The following is a 20,546-nucleotide window of genomic DNA, read 5'->3' as shown; positions in this document are numbered from 1 at the left end:
ATTCAGCCAGTATCTATTGAGTGACTGACCTTTATGTGCTAAGGAAGCATGGAAAAAAAGACATTTTATTTATTGAGGGTTTGGGGAATGTCAAGAATCACTCCAAGCTCTTATCACCTAATTATCTTTATAAACCTCAGAACAAATGTTTGAGTCTGTATTATTACCCCCACTTTACAGCTGAGTCTTTGGTCAAGTAACTTCATGAGTGTGTTTGAGAAGTATGGCTGAAAGGCTGTGAAGGCCTTGATGCTAATCTTGGCTCATTGATTCATTTTGTCAACCCACATTATTTGAGCCTTACTGCCTGTGTCCACCCTTGAACTAGACAATGGAAAGGCACCATTCTTCTTGGCATGAGCCTGTCAGTCGCAGAACCTCCTCTATGAGGGAGGATGACATGAAGGCGTTTGAAGAGGAAAGTGACATTTGAGCTATGATTCAGGAATGCTGCAGAGTAAAAGGCTGGCTGAGGCACAGATGAGAGTCAGGTGGCATTTAAGGCACTAAGTGGTAACATGTTCTAAGCAGTTATGAGAAAGCATTAATGAGCAGATATTCTGGACCTGTCTTTATGCTAAATGCTGGAAGAGTTGAAAACAGAGAAGGTCATACTCCTAGGCATTAAAAGCCAATCTATAACTTGACCAAGGAACATGACATTCTAGTTAAGAACATTTTTGCCTTCTTTGTGTTATGGTCTGGAACCATTGGGAAGGGTCTTTTCTGAAAGAGCAATGTGGTAGTGCACTAATAAAATGCAATGAACTTCTTCTGTACCCACTGAGAACCTCTAACCCTAAATGATAAGTTAGTCCTCACACAGATCTAGTGGAAGGACTCTAAGCCCACATAGGGTTCTAATCTGGATTCTGTTTTAATGTAGTCATGTCAATTTTAAAGGACTGTTTAACCTCACTGGGTCAATGTTTATCTGTCACATTATATAATAAAACTTGGTCTTACCTCCCAAACAGAACAATGAGGAGTAAATAAATTGCAGATGTGAGAATATTTAGAAAGGGGAAAATGCTAAATCAAAGTTATTATTCAGAACTTTCATACAAAACCATGCTGACACAATCAACTTAATCCAGGGAAAACTGCAGGACACAGAAAGCCGTGATAGATGGGTAGAGGGTTAATCCACAAAGGCTTTTGAGAAGAGCACATGGCCACTTAGTGCCCATTATTGCACAGTAGCTCGGGCTTATATTTATATGTAAATAAAACAGGCTTAGCGATCAAGATGCAATAAGAATACTGGGCACTTTTCAACCTAAAATAAGAATGCATGAGAACATGTATGGAACCTACTGACTCTAGGATTGAAAAATAAATTGATAAAATAGATAAAGAAATCAGCCAAGTTCATATACTATACAAAAGCAGTTAGTTTGGCAAATATAATAGGGATAAGTTTGGGTCCAAGCAAAGATAATTGAAGAGTGAACTTTTAGTAGAAAATTTCTGAAAGCAGGCACAGATTTTAGTGAGTCATGGGATGTTAAAGCCATCTACACTGACTTTCTCTGAGCTGTTCTAGCAGAATTTACATAAGGGTTACAACACCAGAAATAGACAAGATCCAGAGAAATGGCTTCTCAGTGCTGTGTGGAAGTGACTTGGAAGGTGCTAAGAATCCATTGGACCGGTAGCATGCCAACATGCTCTGGTATCTTTATATTAAGAGTGGGCATTGAGTGAGGATGAATGGATTCTCAACCACCTAATCCTAGGGACATCCAAACATTTGAGAGCCAGATCCTGCCTAATTGGCATTTGGCTCAACAGAATGAGGCTGGTGGCCATGCTAGCTGGCACACATGTCATCTGGTTTGCCCATCTCAACAGTGGGGTTACTGTGTGGGTTTATGGGCCATCTGTCTTCCAGGGAACATTTGCAGTGAAGTCTCTGTGTTTCAGGGCTTTGAAAGATGTTATTTTCTTGTATTTGGGATATTTTTATTTCTTTAAGCTAACTTGAATTTTTTTTCAAAACCTGCAAAACAGCGTCACATCTTCTAGTTAGCATTTCTTTTGTTCTTACACTGACACGACAAATTTTCTGTTATATTTTATTTTTCTTTCTAAGTTAGATTCATGGGTTGGAGAATAAAAATGCTAAAGGACACTTTTAAATTACTTGAAAAGACTAGAATGTGAATTCAGTCTGGAAAAGAATTTTACACCGTGATAGACAAATCCAAACCAAAGAGCTAATCCTCACGCCTCTGCCAGATGGGTCATTTGTCCTGCCTGAGCCCAGCTTCTTTTAACATAAAGATTAAAGTGGCACGTTTTAGTGTGATTAGTAAATCATGGGAAAAAACTCTTCCTAGTCACATTCACGACTATTTTTAGGACTGATTCAGGATGCCCTGATTGAAGCCAAATGCCACAGAGGCAAGACCCTTTCCTTCCCTTTATCCATGTCCCTTCTTCAGTCCAGTGCCGGGAAAGTTATTAGTCCTAGTCACCACTGTCTCTCTTTCTGTTGCCCTGGAGTGAGCTCCACACCAAGTAAACCTGTGATCTCAGAAAAGTTGCTTACCTCTCTACGTCTCAGTTGTTCAACTAAAAATGTGAGTTTAAAAGTACATCTTTCATAGAATTTCTGTGCCTGGCACATTGTCAGTTCTCAAATAAAAGTCACTTATCCTCCCATTATTATTTATCTTCTAGTACTAGAGATTATGTGCAGTGTCTTCTGTGGATGCGTAACATCGTGGTTATTGGTGCACGTAGTGGTTAGTGGAGCATAAAGCTTGCCTATCTAGGTTCAAAACCCAATTTATCCACTTACAAACCATGTGATTTTGGGCGAGCTACGTGCTTTGCATTTCTCATCTATAAAATAGGCATAAAAGCAATAGCCACTTCATAGTCACTATGAGGATAAAATAAGTTAATATTTGCATAAAGCAAGAGATATATAAATTTTTGTTAAACATTACATTGGAAATTGATTAAATTCATGACTCTCTTCAAAGACTGGCTCTCTCCCTTGCTGCTTTTCCTATTCTGCTCCTACTTATACCATATATCTTCTTTCATGTCAGAATTCATTACCAAAAACCAAAAACAAAAAGCCCCACAATGTTATGTTTGGAAACACAGCCAGCCACATTTCTTTCCTTGAACCTCCACAGTATTATTTATTTTCTCTTTAGCATTTTGCTGCTGCTGCCTCACAGCCACTTTTGGACTAGTTCAGGAGCACTTCTTGTGGGTGGTTTGATGCTATGATGGGATGATTTCCAAGGAAAGCATCCTGGTAAAAAACATGCACCTTGAGCAGGAAAGAGCCTGACTTCAAGACACCTGAGTAAAGCGCCATGAATTCTATTTAGAGATTATCTTTCAATTATGCCCTGCTGTACTTTTTTCCTCCCCTGGATCACTGAGTTTGTGTAAAGAATCATGAAAGGGTATGGTACGGAAGATTTATCACCAGGTTCAGAAGTTTCAGTACAGTGAGGAGTGTCAGTTGTGATACTTGATCTTATCAAAAGTCAGTTTGGGGGGGTAGAAGGTGAGGGTCTGTTGATTTATTTCAAGAAACATCTCACTTGGGAATGTAAAAAGAAATTATGTTAGGGCTGAGCAGAGATGTTAGGACAATAGAATACTGACAGAGGCAGTTAAGTTGCCCTGTGCAACGTAATCAAATACAATCAACTCTTCTATTGTTTAATGATTGATTTGCCCTACTCTGAATTATGAGTCTCCTTCTCCTGGTCTACTCTGATGGCTTTAGACATTTAATGCTGTTTGATTAGCGTTTTTGCCAGGAGCCAGGTGGAGAGAGGGAATAAAGATAAAACTTGCAGATTTTCTGAGAATCTTGGTTGGGACTCAGCTCTCCACACGTTCCCCATCATTCTTAATGCATACCTGTTGACCACCAAACTACCATCAATCAAAGCTAGACTGTGCCCCTTTGTTCTGGTCTGTAAGTTGTCCTTGAATTTCTTTGATATTTTTGTCTTAAATTTTTCCTCCACAGTGTCCTTTACCATGAACTCAGAATTACCATTTTTAGTTATCTATGATACAAATTAGTTTGAAGGATTTAGTTTTCAAGAGGATACATAAAACCATTTAGGATACATATTAATACATAAATGTTTATATTTGTGGAACCCAATAATCATTCTTTCAACTAATATTTATTGAGCACTTATGTGCCAGGCATTGTTCTGTGTTCTGAAGATCAACAATAAATTGACAAAAGCTCTGACTGAGGGCTGGACTTCCCACTGAACACCTGCATCTTTCTGCTGGAGGTTTTCTTTGGCCTCTGGAGCCCCCTCTTCTCAAACATATGGTGGCCAAAGTATTAGGAAGTTAATGACCCCAGAAGCAGTTAAAAAGGACTCGGTGTATAAATACTCCAACTTCCTCTCTTAGATAGACAGCCTACACATACGGTTCTACTCCATTTCCTAGTGGTTCCCCAATGAGATTAAATTTCAGTTGCCTACAGTGGTGATTTGCTTTCTAATTCATGATTACTGACTGCCCTCCTTCCTCCCCAAGTGATTCCAAAAAAACCCCCTTTTAACTAAACTAAAAACCAAATCCTGGTCTCAAGATGTGATTCAAGGGAAACCCAGAATAAGATACTCTGTCTTTATGAAACTTACAATCTTGTAGCAGAAGTCCAAAGGTAACAAACCAGGAAATATATAGAATGATCGATGGTGATGAATGCCATGGAGAATATTAAGTAGTGTGTAATGAGAATGCCAGCAGGAAGGATTGCTATTTGTACAGGATGGTCAGAAAAGGCTTGGGAAGGCTTTGTGTCATGGTAATATTTGAGCATACCTGAAATAAATATTTTTTTCCTCTATTGAAATAACCCAGGGTGGTGTTTAAGCACTAGGAGTCTTACCTAATGCCTGGTCATCAAAGAAGGAATCTTGTATTTGGTCATCTATCCAAGTTGGTAGCCCAGTAGAGCCTATTTCTTTCTGGTCTTAGACATGGTTCACCCTTTTTAGGACCACAGGTTCAGCCACATGCTTGCAAGTCAAGGGTGAACCAAAAAGGCTCTCTCTAAACTCCAAGCCCAGGTCCATCTATTTAGACTCTGCAGACAGTTCTGCTCCTGCTGTTGCTAGTTACTGGGCAATAGTAAGGTTGGCAACTTTCTAGTATCTCCTGGGAAAAGAGCCATGGGCTTCTCTCTTTAGGACATTAAACTTGTCTGGGACTTCCCCCAGACTTGGGGACAAGGAAGCCTTGGCAGAAAAGTAGCCTCAAAACCAAACAGAAACAAAACATTTAGTTCTTCTCTAACCATCCCTTCCTACCCTGAGGCAAATTTAGAATGCTTTGTTGCTGCCTGTGGTGGAGAAGAGTGAGAGGGACTTGGGAATAATAAGGGAGGAACTATCTCATTTGTTAAATACTGCCAACTACAACAGTACAAATACAATAATGCAATTCATTTCAGCTGCCTTCAAATTTACTTCCAGAGATTCTTAATTTTTTTAGATTTCATCATATAATGTATCCATCAGTTCTATGAACTCGAATTATAATTTTTTATAAGACAGAGAATGGAATACAAATACAAATCCGGACATATTTTCCTCTGATGGAATAAGGTCATGAGGGACTCTTCCCATGACCACCATGAAGGGAGTTGAACAACTCACTAGCACTCATAATCAAAGGTTGGCTTGACTCCATCATGACTCCCTTAGAAATGCAAGTGTTGACAGATCCTTACACATACTACCATTCCTGTTCCACACTAGCAGTCTGTAAGGTCGGCAAGAAAGACGAAGAGGTTCAAGCAGTTTCCCACCTGATAAGTACCTGAGAGCTCAACTTACCTCTGCAAGTGGCTACACTTGACCTGGGAAAACCTGACAAATTATCCACATTGTGCCCTCTGTAGTAAGATACTAGTGACTGCATACTTTTCATTAGAAAGATATAAATATATAAATAAAAGAAAACCAGGAAACCCATGATAAGTCCCTAATCAGGCAAAGTAGGCCTGTAACAAAAACGTTTCTTATTTAATTTTACCTAAAAGTACTAGGATCCAAAGGTAAAGCACACAAAATCCCACTTTAAAACATAATCAACTAAAATGTCTGCATTATGGTACAGTACAAAAACCATAGAACTTGAGGACAAATACGGTGAACTGAAAATATTCATCTAATTAAAGTATTTCTTGAAGCCACGCTAAAAATGCATTAAAAGAGATATTTTTAAGGGTATAACCTGGCAAGTGTGGGGATAACAGGATAAGAGTCAACAGTTATATGTTTACAGCTAATGAGCTGCATGTTTATAACTAACCAGAGCTGAGAATGATAGATCATCCATATGAAAAGTTGGGAAACACCCTGAGTTATTCTATGAAAACCTTAGAAGTCACAGAAATTGATAGTACCAGGATTCTATGGAAATGGGTTTGGAGGTAAGGCCTAAAATAAGGAGGGTTGGTTAAGAGCTGTTATGTCAGGACTAAATAAGGAATAGTCAGAGCTCCCACCTGGGAGAAGACTAAACATTTAGTTTCTAGAGATAAGAAAACAGAGGTCCCAAGACTGACATGGGCCCAAGTGAAGACATGGCTCCCGTTTTGAAAGCAAGGAGACAAAGTGATCGTAAACATACTGAATGCTGAGACCTCTAGCCTTCTTCCTCATTTGGTTCTAGAATGATGGCATTCAGGCCATTACTCTCCTGACAAGTAATGAAATGGATCTCTCATGACTCTGATTAACCCAAGAAGAAAGACCTAGAAGTGTTAGCTTTAGGGGTTATACCAAAAAGACAAATAATGATCCCTCTACAAGGATGCCTTGCTACCTCTCTTACTTTTCAAGTCCATCAGATGTATTCAAAAAGTCAATCCATTTTTAGTCCAACAATTTAAAATATGAACATTAAAAGTTACTAGGCCTATGAGGAAAACTTTTTGAAAAAGTAGAAAAAATCAGGAGAAGTGTAACCATAGGGAAAACAATAATTATGCAGTGAGAAGAAATGTTTAAATATACATGTATCATTAACATCTTTAGAAAGATGATAACACAACATATTGTACCCTTGAAAAAAGAACACAATGCTATTTTTTAAAGAAATGTCAGAGAACAAAGGCTGACTTTAAACATTAAAAAGAAGGTAGCAGAAGCAAAACCCTCAAAGAAGAGTTGAAAGTAAACTTGAAGAAATCCCCCAGAGAGAAGAGAAAAATTAATGAAAAATCAGAGAAAAACATATAAAAATTTAAAATTTAGCCAAATAATATTTCAGAAAGAGTATAATTCATGAAAATTTTCAAAAATAAACAGATAATAGTTTTTACACTGAAAGATCTCAGTGTACCAGCGCAGGGGATCAAAATAGACCTATATTATACCAAAACACATTGTCAAGTTTCAAGAAACTTAGACTGAATAAAATGTTAGAAATTTCCAAAGATACAAGAAATAAAAAGAAAAAGACAGGCCACATTTTTGTTTTTAGTATGATAAATCAATAAGTCTTCAAACCTTTTAACAAACACGCCTAGAATATTATACCTAGCTAAACTAGCAATTAAGTATGCAAATGTCATGAAGCAATGTTAGACATCAAGGCTCAAAAATTTAACACTCATGAGTACTGACAAATTTGCTTCCACTAAAATGAAAGAGTAAGACAGGCATACAAAAATTAAAAACACTCAAAAAAGAATGAAAGCAAAAGAAATGAAAATTGATTAACCTTGACTGGAGCAGGTCATAAGGCTCTTGGAAAGAACCTCGAGAAAATGAATCTGGGAAAACACTTCCCATATTTGACCATATTGCAAAGAGGTTTAGGTAACTGATGGAGAGTTGGAAGTTGGATTAGAGATACGTGCAAAGAAATTTAAAAAAAAGACAATTATTAACTATGGGGAAAGTTTTAAATTGTGTGTAAAAAGAAAAATATATATTGGTTTACTATATGACTCTGCCCTGAAGAGAATGTATCTTCATGATAATGTAAGTACTGTTTATTGATCTAAGTCATAAGATATAACTATCTCTAAAAGATGGGAAGAATGTGCATATGTACTGTGGAGTAGAGAGAAGAAAGAGCAATATCTTCATCTCCCATGTGGAAAATCAAAACTTAGTAATGCAAGCATATTATTTTGAGATATAGAAGTAAATATCATAAGCATCAACTAAAAGATTTGGAAGCATTTTCTTTCACCTAAGGGGAAATCAGGGAGCTAGTTTCTACCATCCTAGTAGAAGTAGTTCTGGATAACAGCTAGAGGAATAGATCTAAATTTAGGAAACAATCCGAGCCAGTCACTCTGGACCATGCTGTTTTGCCCATAGTCATTTTCTGCAGTAGTATCTGTGCATCAAGAGCAAATCACATGGAGGCTTCTTAACTGCACCTTCGCCACTCCACCCACTGGCCACAATCTGCCCCTCTCCACTTTTTTCCTCTAATTCAGCCGAACAACAGTCAAAATTGGGTGGTTTTTCTCCATCTTCTGCCAAACTTGAACAACAGAAAAGTGAAAGAGAAACTGGAGCAGAACTGAATCAGAATGATCCTCTCCAAGGATTCCTGAAATTTAAATCCTTAAGAAGCCAGAAGACGCCTACGTGGCCAACATGAAATTAGTGTCTTTGCTACCTTCGCATGTTGCTCTGACTCCAAACTCTTTAGCTACATGTGTAATAGGACACTCCACTGAATGAATAGAAACCCAAACCACACATCAACAGATGTCAAGAAGGTTTTTTTCTGTGGTATGTTTAATAAGTTCTTGAAGGTCAGGACTCTGATGGGCACATTCTTGGTTGTTCCCCACCTATGGCACATAGAGTTGGGTCCTTACTAAAAATGCGTTCATCAGTAACCACCAAAAAGGAGTGCCCTAGCTCCAGGGTAAGTTCAAAATATCTTGCTCTTCCTGGAGAGACTTGAGCAGAAATATCTTTCTCAAATGTCCAGAATAGAATGACCAATCTAGAAAGTCCTGTTGGAAGTAAGTTTCTAGACATCAATAGCTACGGGATTTGAGAGGATAGGAGAAGCAGTCCATAAAGCTCTTTAGATGATTTTATTCTAGTGCCCAGAGCTCCCTTGTCTAGACACAAATCCTCCTCATTCTTGATTATTCCAGAGACCCATGGGATGGCCTCAGGTTTAGAGAAGGCATAGAGAAGGCTCATACCCTAGTAAATTACTTCAAGGCCTTTGCATGCATTTGTGAGCATGAAATGCATCCGGCTGAGTGTCAGTGGAGACACTGCATGGTTTAAAACATCCCCGAGTGCTATCGTTTCTGTCACAGCAGAATTTTGAATTTCTGTCTTCCCGATGTGTTCAGGAGGCCACCAGGGGAGCCTCAGTCACTATCTACCCCAGGGGCAGGAGGCGGGCAGAAAAGGAGGCTGGGGTGCAGCTGCTGGTCATGGCATTTGTGCCAAGTCATGCGACATTTGAGTTTCTTTGCAGTGAAGATATTGCTGAAGTACGAGGACTCATATAAATCACCATTTTGTCACGCTGCTTTCTTTGTGTTTCTCTTTGGAGATTGTCCCTGCCCATTACGTTAGCTCTTCTCCCTTTTGCATTATCAGTTTATTTTTTGGTTGAACACCAGTACTTTTTTTTGAATGGGAAAGCTTCAACGAGCAGTTATTGTTGTTGTTGCTGTTCTCCTTTATTGAGAAATTTTTTTTCTACCCTTGGCTCTTATTTTTCCTCTTTTGAAAGTTAGCAATTTTCAACCGGTGTGCTATGGCAGGCACACTTGATGCTGCTGGAATTTTTGTTTGTTTTCAGTTGCAAGCATCCTTAGAATATGCAATACCTGACTATTTTTAATTTAGCTAATAAAAAGGGCAATGACCTCTTTTCCCCTACATTGTTCAATTAAAAAATTACAAGAGCCAACACAATAGCTATTTGGTGTGAATGAATCAAAATCATACCTATTTTTGTGTCATATTGGCAAAAAGTATGTTTTTGGTGTACCACAGAATTTTAGTAGTTTACAGGTGCCATGAGATGACAAAGGTTGGAACTCACTGCTGTAAGTGGTTTAAACAATATATATGCTTATGAAGATCTTTAGGTGATGTTATATGAGTGACATATTCAATTGCAAGCGTACCAATATTTAGTTACAAAAATATGTAAGGGGTTTATTTTTAGCCATTGTCAGCTGGCCTTCTCTTTCTGAACTTAACTTCTTTTACTGTTGATTTTATTCCAAAAAATTGTAGCATTGCTTTTAGTTGTGGTTTGTTGTTTCATAATCTCATACTATTATGAGACATTTTGTTTTAATTTAGCTAGTAATCACCCCTAAGATTTTAGACCACCTGAATTTATAGAGTGAGTTTTACAGGTAAAAGAGACTTAAGAGTCCATATATTTTATTCAAATTTTTCAAAGATTTTATTTATTTATCTTTAGAGGGGAAGGGAAGGAGAGAGGGAGAGAAATATCAATGTATGGTTGCCTCTCGTGTGTCCCCCGCTGAGAACTGGCCTGCAACCCAGGCATGTGCCCTGACTGGGATTTTACTCATCTTTTATGTTCGGAAATTTGTCCCTGATCAGTTACTGCCCGCAGGAATGGAAATGGGATTCTTTGTGCTGTTACTAATTTGTTTAGAAAACCAGTGTTTTCCTATCTTAACTCTCAAGGTTTTTCATTCTTGTATGCTCCTGAGTGGACCAGAAAAACAAATGTAATCAGTTTCACAAAAACAGTGCAAGGTTGGTGGAGAAGGACTAATGCATTTAAGTTTGTAACAACTGCAAATATTTCAGCCATAGGCTATATGCAACACAGGGAAATTCTGTAATGTTCTGTTATTTCTGTCTCAAAACCTTTACTAATCAGAACTATTTGGGGGCTAATTCATTATGCCAACCATCTGCATTTTTGCAAATGAACTTCGGACCCCTTAGCTGACACCTTACAAATGATAAACTGACTACTCCTTACCCTTACTTTTTCATTGGATTCTCTTGACTTTCACATATCTCTGCTTAGTCATTCGATGCATCAGAATCTTGCACATTTATTGCTTTAGTTAGCGAGGCAAAGCTTTGGGGTTAGAAGGTTGTTCCCAGTGTTTGCTCACCCAGCCTGCGGTCATGTTCTGAACTGTATTCTAACCTCAATCATTATTCTTGTTCCAAGCTATGTAAATGTGTCACTGGGGATTTATGCATTATTGAATATGATTGTGAATAATCCTCACAAACACTGATTCACCTAACTCTTGTTTTTTACTGATTTTAAAATTTCCAGTTCCTATGAAATGATAAAGTTAGAGAAGATAACCCAAGGTTATGTTTAATTGATTTATAGGATATTAACCAGCTCTGTATTCAATTTCACAGTATTTTTCCAGGTTTTGGGTTTTTTTTTTCTTTTTGCTTGGGGAGTTTGCTCACACATACATGTATGTATCCATGTCTCATAGAGTTCTTTGAAATGACAGCATCATACTCTGGGTTTCCTCATTAATGGATTAAATAAAACTTTGACACATATTTCTGGCATGTTGCAGATTGTAAACTTGATTTAATTGTAACATGCTCATTTGAGAATGACAAATATATAGCTGGTACATCCCCACTTTTCTGTCCTGTACTCATGATGATATCAAAATTAATGACAAGCATGCTTCAAAATCTTTCTCACCACAAGTGCTCGTAAGGTATTAGAAGCAATAAATGGGAATCAATGCTACAGTTAAAATTAATTTGTCATCTCTACCATGTTGGTATATGTTGTGTTTTAATTGCTTTTAAAATTTGCTAATTAAACTAAAGGATATTTATTTGGGTAAGGTAACAGACACAAGCCAATAGCCTCAAGATTAAATTCAGGAAAATGAAGATGGTATGTTTGGCAACACAGTATTTTATTGCTGCCATTTATGCCTTTAGAGGTGTGCCCTTGTGAGTTTTCCACACCCCACAGCTACTTGGTGCACACGTTACTCCAGCAGTCACGTTGCTTTTCCTCGCTGGTCCCTGTAGACGCTTGTATTTACTGCTGGTCCTCTGAGAAATAGCTGTAGTTAGAAACTAGTTGTATGCAGTTGTCATTGGCATAATGCCAGTTATTAGCAACTTCATGAGATCCAACTTAATCAAAAAAAGAATCAAAGTCATGCTATCCTTGGCGATTTGCCAGGTGTAAAGCAACTTATTTTCTCTTTTGAATCACTGATCATCAGAAAGGAGCACTGATTGAGCACCTACTGTGCACAAAGCACTGTGGCAGATTCCAGGATGACAGACACAAAGGTGCACCCTGCCTCGGAGATGTTCACACCTGGCTTTCAAGGTGTGAACTGTCTTGTTTTCTATTAAATTATGAGCTCTGTGAGGCAGAGGCTGTGCTTTGCTCTGCTGTGTTTTTCTGTCACATAGCAGATGATCACTAAATATTTGTTAAGTGAATGGAAGGTAGTGAGAGAGGGGAGAAGGAAGGCAAGTGTGGGGAGGAACGGACACCAGTTTGAGAAGAAGCTGGCAAATGGACTGGTCATAAAAAAGGAAGACTACAAAGAAATTAGATTTTAAAGATTTACCTCTTCATGGGTTTTAAACTCCACAATAGTTTTTAAAGCCATCTATTAAAATCGCTTTGGCCCTATGTTGTACTGACTTGTGTTTGTTTCCAAAACTTGGAACCAGGTGAGAGGACATGTGCAATCTATCAAAGGCAGAATGAGCAGCATGATTGCTTCGTTAGGCGGTGGCCTTTGGGGCTGATTTATAAACTGGACATCTGTCAAAAACTGATTACACAAGCATCTAAGATGAGGACCTTTTGTCCTATTTCATGCAAGAGAACTTCTTAGTACTTTTTTCCTTTATTATTAAAATTATTTTGGTACATTTTAGGGTTGTTTTTTAAGGAGCTCATAGTGTAAATAATTGTTCTATTTCAAAGTTTGTTTAGGAAGATTTTTCTTTTTATAAAACTCAGCTCCCCTAATCAGGTTTTCAAAATATTTAACCAGGTTTTCAAAATATTTAAGATGATTTAAGTTTCAAATCATCTTAAATTCAAAGTTTTGAATCAACGTTTCAAAAATTGGGAAGAGTACTCATCAGCCACATTGTGAATTGTATTGACTGTTAAAAGATTTACACGGTGGCGAATAGTCAGTGCTAGCTTTGCTATTTATGGATGACACACCTTTTACCATTCAAGAATAAATAACAAATTAATAAAAATTAGAATTATTAGATATCTTTTTACCAATGAGTTTGGTGCAGGGGTGAAGAGAAGGAAAGCCACTGTTGAAAGAGCACATTGCTAGAACTTTAACAGAAAGCAAATTGCTTACCCGTCCAAAAAAATAATACTTTAAAAATAAGCATAGTCTTCGAACCAGCAGTTCTATTTCTTGGAATGCATACTAAGGAAATAACTAAGAATTTGTACAAAAGAGTTTGTAACATATTGGTCATTAATATAAATGAGAGTTACTAAGTCTATATATGATTGCATCCTCATAAAATAATTATACACGCATATTTTTTCCACTGGAAGGATACACACACACATAAGATTTTAACAGTAGTTACCTCTGAAACAAAAGATGAACATGTTCAGCAAAAGTTTTATTTTTCTTCTCTGCTTATCTCATTTCCTAATTTTTCTTCAATGAACATTTATATTAATACAATACCACTTTTATATTAATACAAAACTATTTCAACAAGAAAAAATTCTACCCTTCAACATTTGCTTGCAAGGTTTATTTTTTTTTCTTTCGAGGCTTTGATTGTTAAGATTGAAGAAACAAACTGTGGTGATGGATCAAAATAGTTAAGATTACTATGATAACAATAAAGATCTAATTCAGTACTTAGCATTGTCACCTCAGAAAGGTTACAACAAAAGAACAGAATCTGAGCAAAGCAAATAAAGTGTGAATCATGTTTTTTCCATTTGAAATAAAGTCATTCTAAATAAGAAATGTAAAGATTTCCTTTGATATCAGCTTCTGATATTTTTTTCTAGGAGAGATTCATTTGTGGTCATCTTTATTGTCTCTTTCAAAATATACCATTTTTAAAAAACATTTTCACTTCATTTTAAATAATAAAACCACTTGTAATTAACTTTTTATTTTAAAAGTATATATTTGTAATGGAAAATTTGGAAAATCACCCCTGAATCTCTTTTTAAATAAAATTTAATTTTTTATATTTTTATTGTTATTCTATTGCAGTTATCCCAATTTTCCCCCTTTGTCCTCCTCACCCAGCCCACCTCCACTCCCACAGTCAGTCCCCACACCGTTGTCCATGTCCATGTGTCATTCATACATGTTTTTTGACTAATCCCTTCCCCTTCTTTCCACTCGTCTCCCTCTCCACCCTCCCCTCTGGTTGCTGGGAGAACTGAACTGGTACATGCAAAACAATGAAACTAGATCCTCGTTAATTCTATTACCTAGAGATAAGCACTAATAACTTTTGTGTCCATCCATACAGTTTAACCATTCTAATATTTAAAATAGGAGGTTGGCATTTAGGTATTTAACACCTATGAAAGGAAGTTAGGTTCATGTAAGTACATTTTTCTCTGTTGTCTATAGCACTTGGAGATAATGGCAATGAAATAGAATGATTTATCCATATCAAAATGCAATGTGATTACTGTCTTCTACTTCGGATGTGACCAGAGCTTTCTGGGAGAAAACGTTAAAACCACGTGACACCAGCAACTCATACAAAGAATACATTCACACTCTTCTTTTTTTAAAATATATTTTATTGATTATGCTATTACAGTTGTCCCATTCTCCCCATTCATTCCCCTCCACCCTGCACACCCCCTACCATTCTCCCCCCTTTAGTTTATGTCCATGTGTCTCAAGTTCTTTAGATTCTATATTTCCCATACTATTCTTGCCCTCCCCCCTATCTATTTTCTACCTACCATCTATGCTACTTATTTTCTGTACCTTCTCCCCCCTTCTCCTTCTCCCACTCCCCTGTTGCTAACCCTCCATGTGATCTTCATTTCTATGGTTCTGCTCCTGATCTAGCTGTCCTTTTAGTTTGCTTTTGTTTTAGGCGTGGTGGTTAATAACTGTGAGTTTGCTGTCCTTTCACTGTTCATACAAAGAATACATTCACACTCTTCTTAACTCTCCCTTCCCTCCAGGACAGATATCAGTGGATGGATTTATGCGGTATCTGAGTGGAGAAGAAAATGGAGTCGTTTCACCTGAGAAACTGGATGTGAGCGAAGATATGTCTCAGCCGCTTTCTCACTATTTCATTAATTCCTCGCACAACACCTACCTCACAGGTACGGATATAATTGTTTGACAGTTACTTTAGCCGGTCTCACCAAATTTCACCAACCTCTACTTTTGTTACTCATAAGTGAAGATATGTTTTCTATGAAATGCCTCTGAGAACTGGAGTTCGTGACCAGGGGCTCTGGACATAAGCAGTTATGTCTCAAATGTGTGAAACAGTATCATGTCTTCACATGTGTCTCTAAGTTTTCAAGTCTTCTGAAAAGTTTCCATGTCTGTATCTTCAAACCAATGGAATTGTTGTGTAACTGAGCTCATTCTTCAGTGGACTTTAAGCCCTTTAGGATGCTAGTTAGTTCTCTGTACTTCTTTTATCCACAAAAAAAATCTGAAGGCCTTAATAACTTCTGCACAAAGCAAATTGCCAATTTGCTGATGGTGGACCAGGGTTTTAGATATTTAAAAAAATTGACCTGTGAAGATAGCCTATACTTTTTGTAAGTATTATAAAGAAGGAGGAAAAACAACAAAACAACAAGTTAGTGTTTCCTAATTTGTCTTGAGTATTGTCAGTGTTTTTAGATCATTGATTCAAAAAATATTAAAACATATATACACACACAAATATAGACACATTATCTCAACATTATTTAAAATTAAAATTTTTAATAAGTACAGATTTTAATAGGCTGAAATGCTTTTTATAATCAAAATACCTTTCCAGAATACTTTGTGCATGCCAAATCTCTAGTCACAGGCATGAAAAGAATTTGTAGAAAATCTATTGGTTAATAAAAAAGAAAAAATAAAGCTTTTTAAAAACCACATCACTCTCCTGCTTCACACAATTCATTATCCAGATGAATATAAGATAGAGAGACCTGAACAGCCACATTGCAACCATCTGGGCTTCCATCTAAATCTGAGTTGTAAACTTTCACCCTGCCTTGGTGGAGGTTATGATGTGCTCAGGGCTTATTGCCCAGGGGTGTGTGATCATGTGGCGGGGTAGACCAGCAGTACTATCTATATAATGATAAGGGAGATGTGGGCATTGGGTACCCAAGGCAGGGTCCAAGAGAGCCTCACGGTGTCAGCCCTCTGGCACCTAAGCAGTTCTTTCTTCCAAATTCTTTAAAGAGGCCTAGTCTTCCTGGCTCAAATGCAGTTTGTGTTGGTATCGAGTTCAGCATTGGCCTGGTATCCCCACACTCCATAAAAAATAGAATAGAAATGACATAGATAGAAAAGTACAGCCTCAAGACAGCCACTAAGAGCCATGTCAGGATGGTGCTGTGTAATCTGAGGCCATCTACTCAGGGTCATATAGCCTGAGTTCTAAAATCGTGTGAACTGCAACCTGCATGACCTTCAGGAAAATTAGATTGACCCTCATGCTATGTGTAGTCTATTTTGTTTCAACTGACATCATCTACTGAGAGATTCATGCTATAAAACTAACTAGATTTATGTTTGACCCATCCAAACCCTATTCTAGTCATCTGTTGTTGCATTAGTCAATCACCCTAAAACTTGGTGGTATAAAAGAGCCACCTGTTTTTCATCCACATTCTGTGTGTCAGAGATTTAAACAGGTGCAGAGGGGATGGCTTGTGTCTGCTGCCCGGTGTCTTGGGCCTCAGCTAGGAAGTGAATGGCTCACGGTAACACAAACACCTTGAGTGCTGGAATCATCTAGAGGCTTCTCCACCAACATGCCTGGCACTTGGGCTGGGATAGACAACAGCTGGGCTCAGTGGGGACTGTCAACCTAGTTGCCAACAGCAGCCTTCACCCTGAGCTTGGGCTTCCTCACCTCGTGGCAGCCCCAGGGTAGAAGGACCTTCTTCCATGGAGGTTCACAGTGGTGAGAACCAGCATCCCCAAAGAACGAGGAGGAACATTAATTGCCTTTTTGTGCTGAAGCTCTGAAGTTCTGTACTGTCACGCCTTTAGTTATTTGTCCAGACAGTCACAAGCCTGACCAGATTCAAAGGGAGGGGACAGAGACCAGAGTTCTGGATCAGAGGAATGTCAAAACCTATTTGGCCCTGTTTTAAAACCACCAACTTTAAAAGAAGAGTGTCCACTTAGCCCACTTCTTTGGATTCAGTTTCTCAGGCCTATTTCAAAAATCTTGCAGCTCCTACTCAAGTTTATAAGCCTTTATAAAGGGTTTTTTTCCTTCTTCCCAGGCATTCTTAATTGTATTTGGTACCATTGACCTTTTTGGCAGTCGAGTGAAGCCTTAGAACCAGTGTAATGGTTAATAGATAAAGTGTACAGTCTATTGAAATATTTCTATAAAATATTAAAAATCAAATCTGTGGTAAAATAATATATATTTTATTAACACAAAAGTTACTATAAATAGTATGTTATGATATTTACAACAATTAGAATGTATGAGAATATCTGTGATTTCTACCTGAGACAAAAATCACAGGTTCTGCTAGTACTACTGTGATTTGTGAGCTCCATTTGTAACTGAAGAGAATGTTAAATTTCACATAGAGGTTAATATTGAAGGTATAATCTTTTATCTCATTTACGTTTGAGGGGGTCTATAAACCTGAAGTAAAGAGTGTAGAGCTTTGATTTGATAGAAATATAACTTCAGAGACTTTGGCACGTGATGGAATCTTGCATTTCTTATATACGCAGGATGGCGAGATTCTTAACACTTAAATACATGTCCGGCTAAATTTTGGACACCGTATATGGTTTCACCTACCTGGATGTCACAATGTGCAGTAATTTTACTAATGGTCCTTATAAGTTTGAAAATGCTTTCAACAGATGTATTTAATATGTTTTTTCTATCATTTGTCATATAATAATATGAGGCAGTAATACCGGAGTAATTGAATGATAGGTCTGCCTAAATCTACACTCTGTTCTTTAAATCTTCTTTCAAACAGATTAATTTTCCTCTTTCTGTGCATCATCATGGACCTGTGGTTTTCAGATTTTATGTTTGCTCATCCGAACAAAGCCACTATTTTCCATGTGAGGTTCAGACTGCAACCTTTTTACAGGGTTCCTGTGTCCTTTTGGCATCGCCCATTGATCTTTGAAAATGTCTCTGCTTTCTGGAATATAAATATCTCCCAGACTCACCTTGTTCATTTCTGCAAAACACATGGAAATGGACTTTTTCCCCAATGATTTCTGGTTCCTTTTAGTGGGAAAGAAATTGTGTAAGTAACTGCAATGTGGACCCTGCCCTACCCTATAGAATGTTATCTCTAGATCTTGTCTATAAACAAAACAAGGTAAATATATATATTTATTCCTGTTAAGGTACAAGTTCACACAAGTATTTCCACTCTTTCCTCCCTCCCAATTTAAATTCTTGATTTCATAGCTGTGCTTCCCTTTATCAATCTTCCTTCCTAACAAACTAGACATAGTTACTCATTTATTTAACAGACAACACAATAATAGTTGTAAGAAAATTGTTTAAGATCAAACAAATTACAGAATACTGTTCAAGTTTGTCTCTGCAGTTCTTTGTTTTCTTTTACTAAAGATTTTCAGTCCTATTAATTTCTCCCAGAATCACTGATTTGCCCTCCCCCTTAACAGCTTGGTAAGCACAGATATGATGTCAGAATTTGGCTTCATTTATTAGTTTGTTTAAGGTATTAGCATATTAATAGCCAATAGTTCTCCAAAGGAAGAACTTCCAAGCTAAGACTCTACTCCCTTTTTTGATGAAGAAAGAACTAAAGTAGCTGTCTCCAAATTTCTGTACAGTAGTTTCATAACACCACTATCTGATTCATATACAAGATTTCTGAACAAGTAAACCCATTCTCTCTCCAATTATTAAATTTCTGGTAGTAGTAGAATTCATACATTTTCAAATATTTAATTTTTTAAACTGCATTACCTATATTAAATGCTGTTCTGATCCTTAGGGTTTTTTAAAAATGTGTCTTGCTTACTTTTCTGAGCTATATGCTATTATACTAAAGTTTACATTATAAAAACCCACATTCTAACAATATTACCTTGTCCCAGTATCAAAATCTTTTCTTTTCCTACAGGGGAATCAAGGAGAATTCCATATAATTAGTCAAAAAATTACATGTAAATACTAATAGAGGTTCTTTTTTTAAGTATTTTTTATTGATTATGCTATTACAGCTTTCCCAATTTTGCCCCTTTATCACCCCTCTGCCCTGCCCCCGTAACTCTCCAGCATTCCCCCTGCCTTAGTTCATGTCTGTGGGTTGTACGTATAAGTTCTTTTAGTCCTCTGTTTCCTATACCATTTTTTATCTCTCCCCATCTATTTTATGCCTACCAATTATGCTTCTTCTTCCCTGTATCTTTTCACCCCTATTCCTCCCTTCCCCTTCCCCTTCCCCACTGAAATCCCTGTGTAATGTCCATTTGTCTGATTATGTTCCTGTTCTGGTTGTTCGCTTAGTTTTGGTTTTTGTTGTTTTTCTTTTCTTTTAAGCTTCTTTGTTGAGAGTTGTGAGTTTGTTGTCATTTTATTGTTCATATTTTTAAACTTTTTTTCTTAGATAAGTTCCTTTAATGCTTCATATAGTAAGGGCTTGGTGATGATGAACTCCTTTAACTTGACCTTATCTGGGAAGCACTTTATCTGTCCTTGCATTCTAAACAATAGCTTTGCTAGATAGAGTAATCTTGGATGTAGGTCCTTGTCTTTCATGACTTCAAATAAAGTCATAACTTCAGGGGCTTTCTTTCTAGCCCCTTCTTGCCTGTGAGGTTTTTTTTTTTTTTTTTGAGAAATCAGCTGATAGCCTTATGGGCACTCCTTTGTAAGTAACTCTCTCCTTTCCTCTTGCTTCTTTTAGGATATTCTCTTTATCTTTAATGTTGGGCGCAACTTAATGATGATGTGCCTTGGTGTGTTCCTTTTTGGGTCCAACTTCTTTGGGACTCTCTGGGCTTCCTGGACTTCATGGAAGTGGATTTTCTTCACCAGATTAGGGAAGTTTTCCTTCATTTTTTTTTCAAATAAATTTTCAATTTCTTGCTGTTGTTCTTCTCCTTCTGGCACCCCTATAATTTGTATATTGGAGCGTTTTAGGTTGTTCCAGAGGTATGTAAGACTCTCTTCATTTTTTTGAATTCTTGTTTTTTCATTTTGTTCCAGTTGGATGTTTACTTTTTTCTTTTGTTCCAATTGTTGTTTTGAGCCCTGGTTTCCTTTCTGTCACTGTTGGTTCCCTAAATATTTTATATTATTTCACTTTGGGTATCCTTCATTTGT

General features: G+C 37.3%; 1 protein-coding gene across 7 annotated transcripts in view; it reads left to right on the top strand.

The window, feature by feature from the left end:
• PLCB1 (phospholipase C beta 1) overlaps positions 1-20,546 on the top strand; it is a 670,267-nt gene that overhangs the window by 462,441 nt on the left and 187,280 nt on the right. For all 7 annotated transcript variants that reach the window (XR_008392621.1, XR_008392622.1, XM_053671063.1 and 4 more), the window contains exon 10: positions 15,190-15,336. Coding sequence is in view for 5 of the 7 variants with exons in the window: in XM_053671063.1 (XP_053527038.1) it covers positions 15,190-15,336 (147 nt within the window). In the remaining 2 variants the exon portion in view is untranslated. The remainder of the gene's footprint in view (positions 1-15,189; positions 15,337-20,546) is intronic.

The sequence above is a fragment of the Artibeus jamaicensis genome, unplaced genomic scaffold (genome assembly GCF_021234435.1).
Source record: "Artibeus jamaicensis isolate MK-2021 breed Jamaican fruit bat unplaced genomic scaffold, CSHL_Jam_final contig_685, whole genome shotgun sequence".
Taxonomy (NCBI): domain Eukaryota; kingdom Metazoa; phylum Chordata; class Mammalia; order Chiroptera; family Phyllostomidae; genus Artibeus; species Artibeus jamaicensis.
The sequence above is the reverse complement of the archived record's forward strand: the minus strand, read 5'-3'. Positions and strand labels throughout refer to the sequence as shown.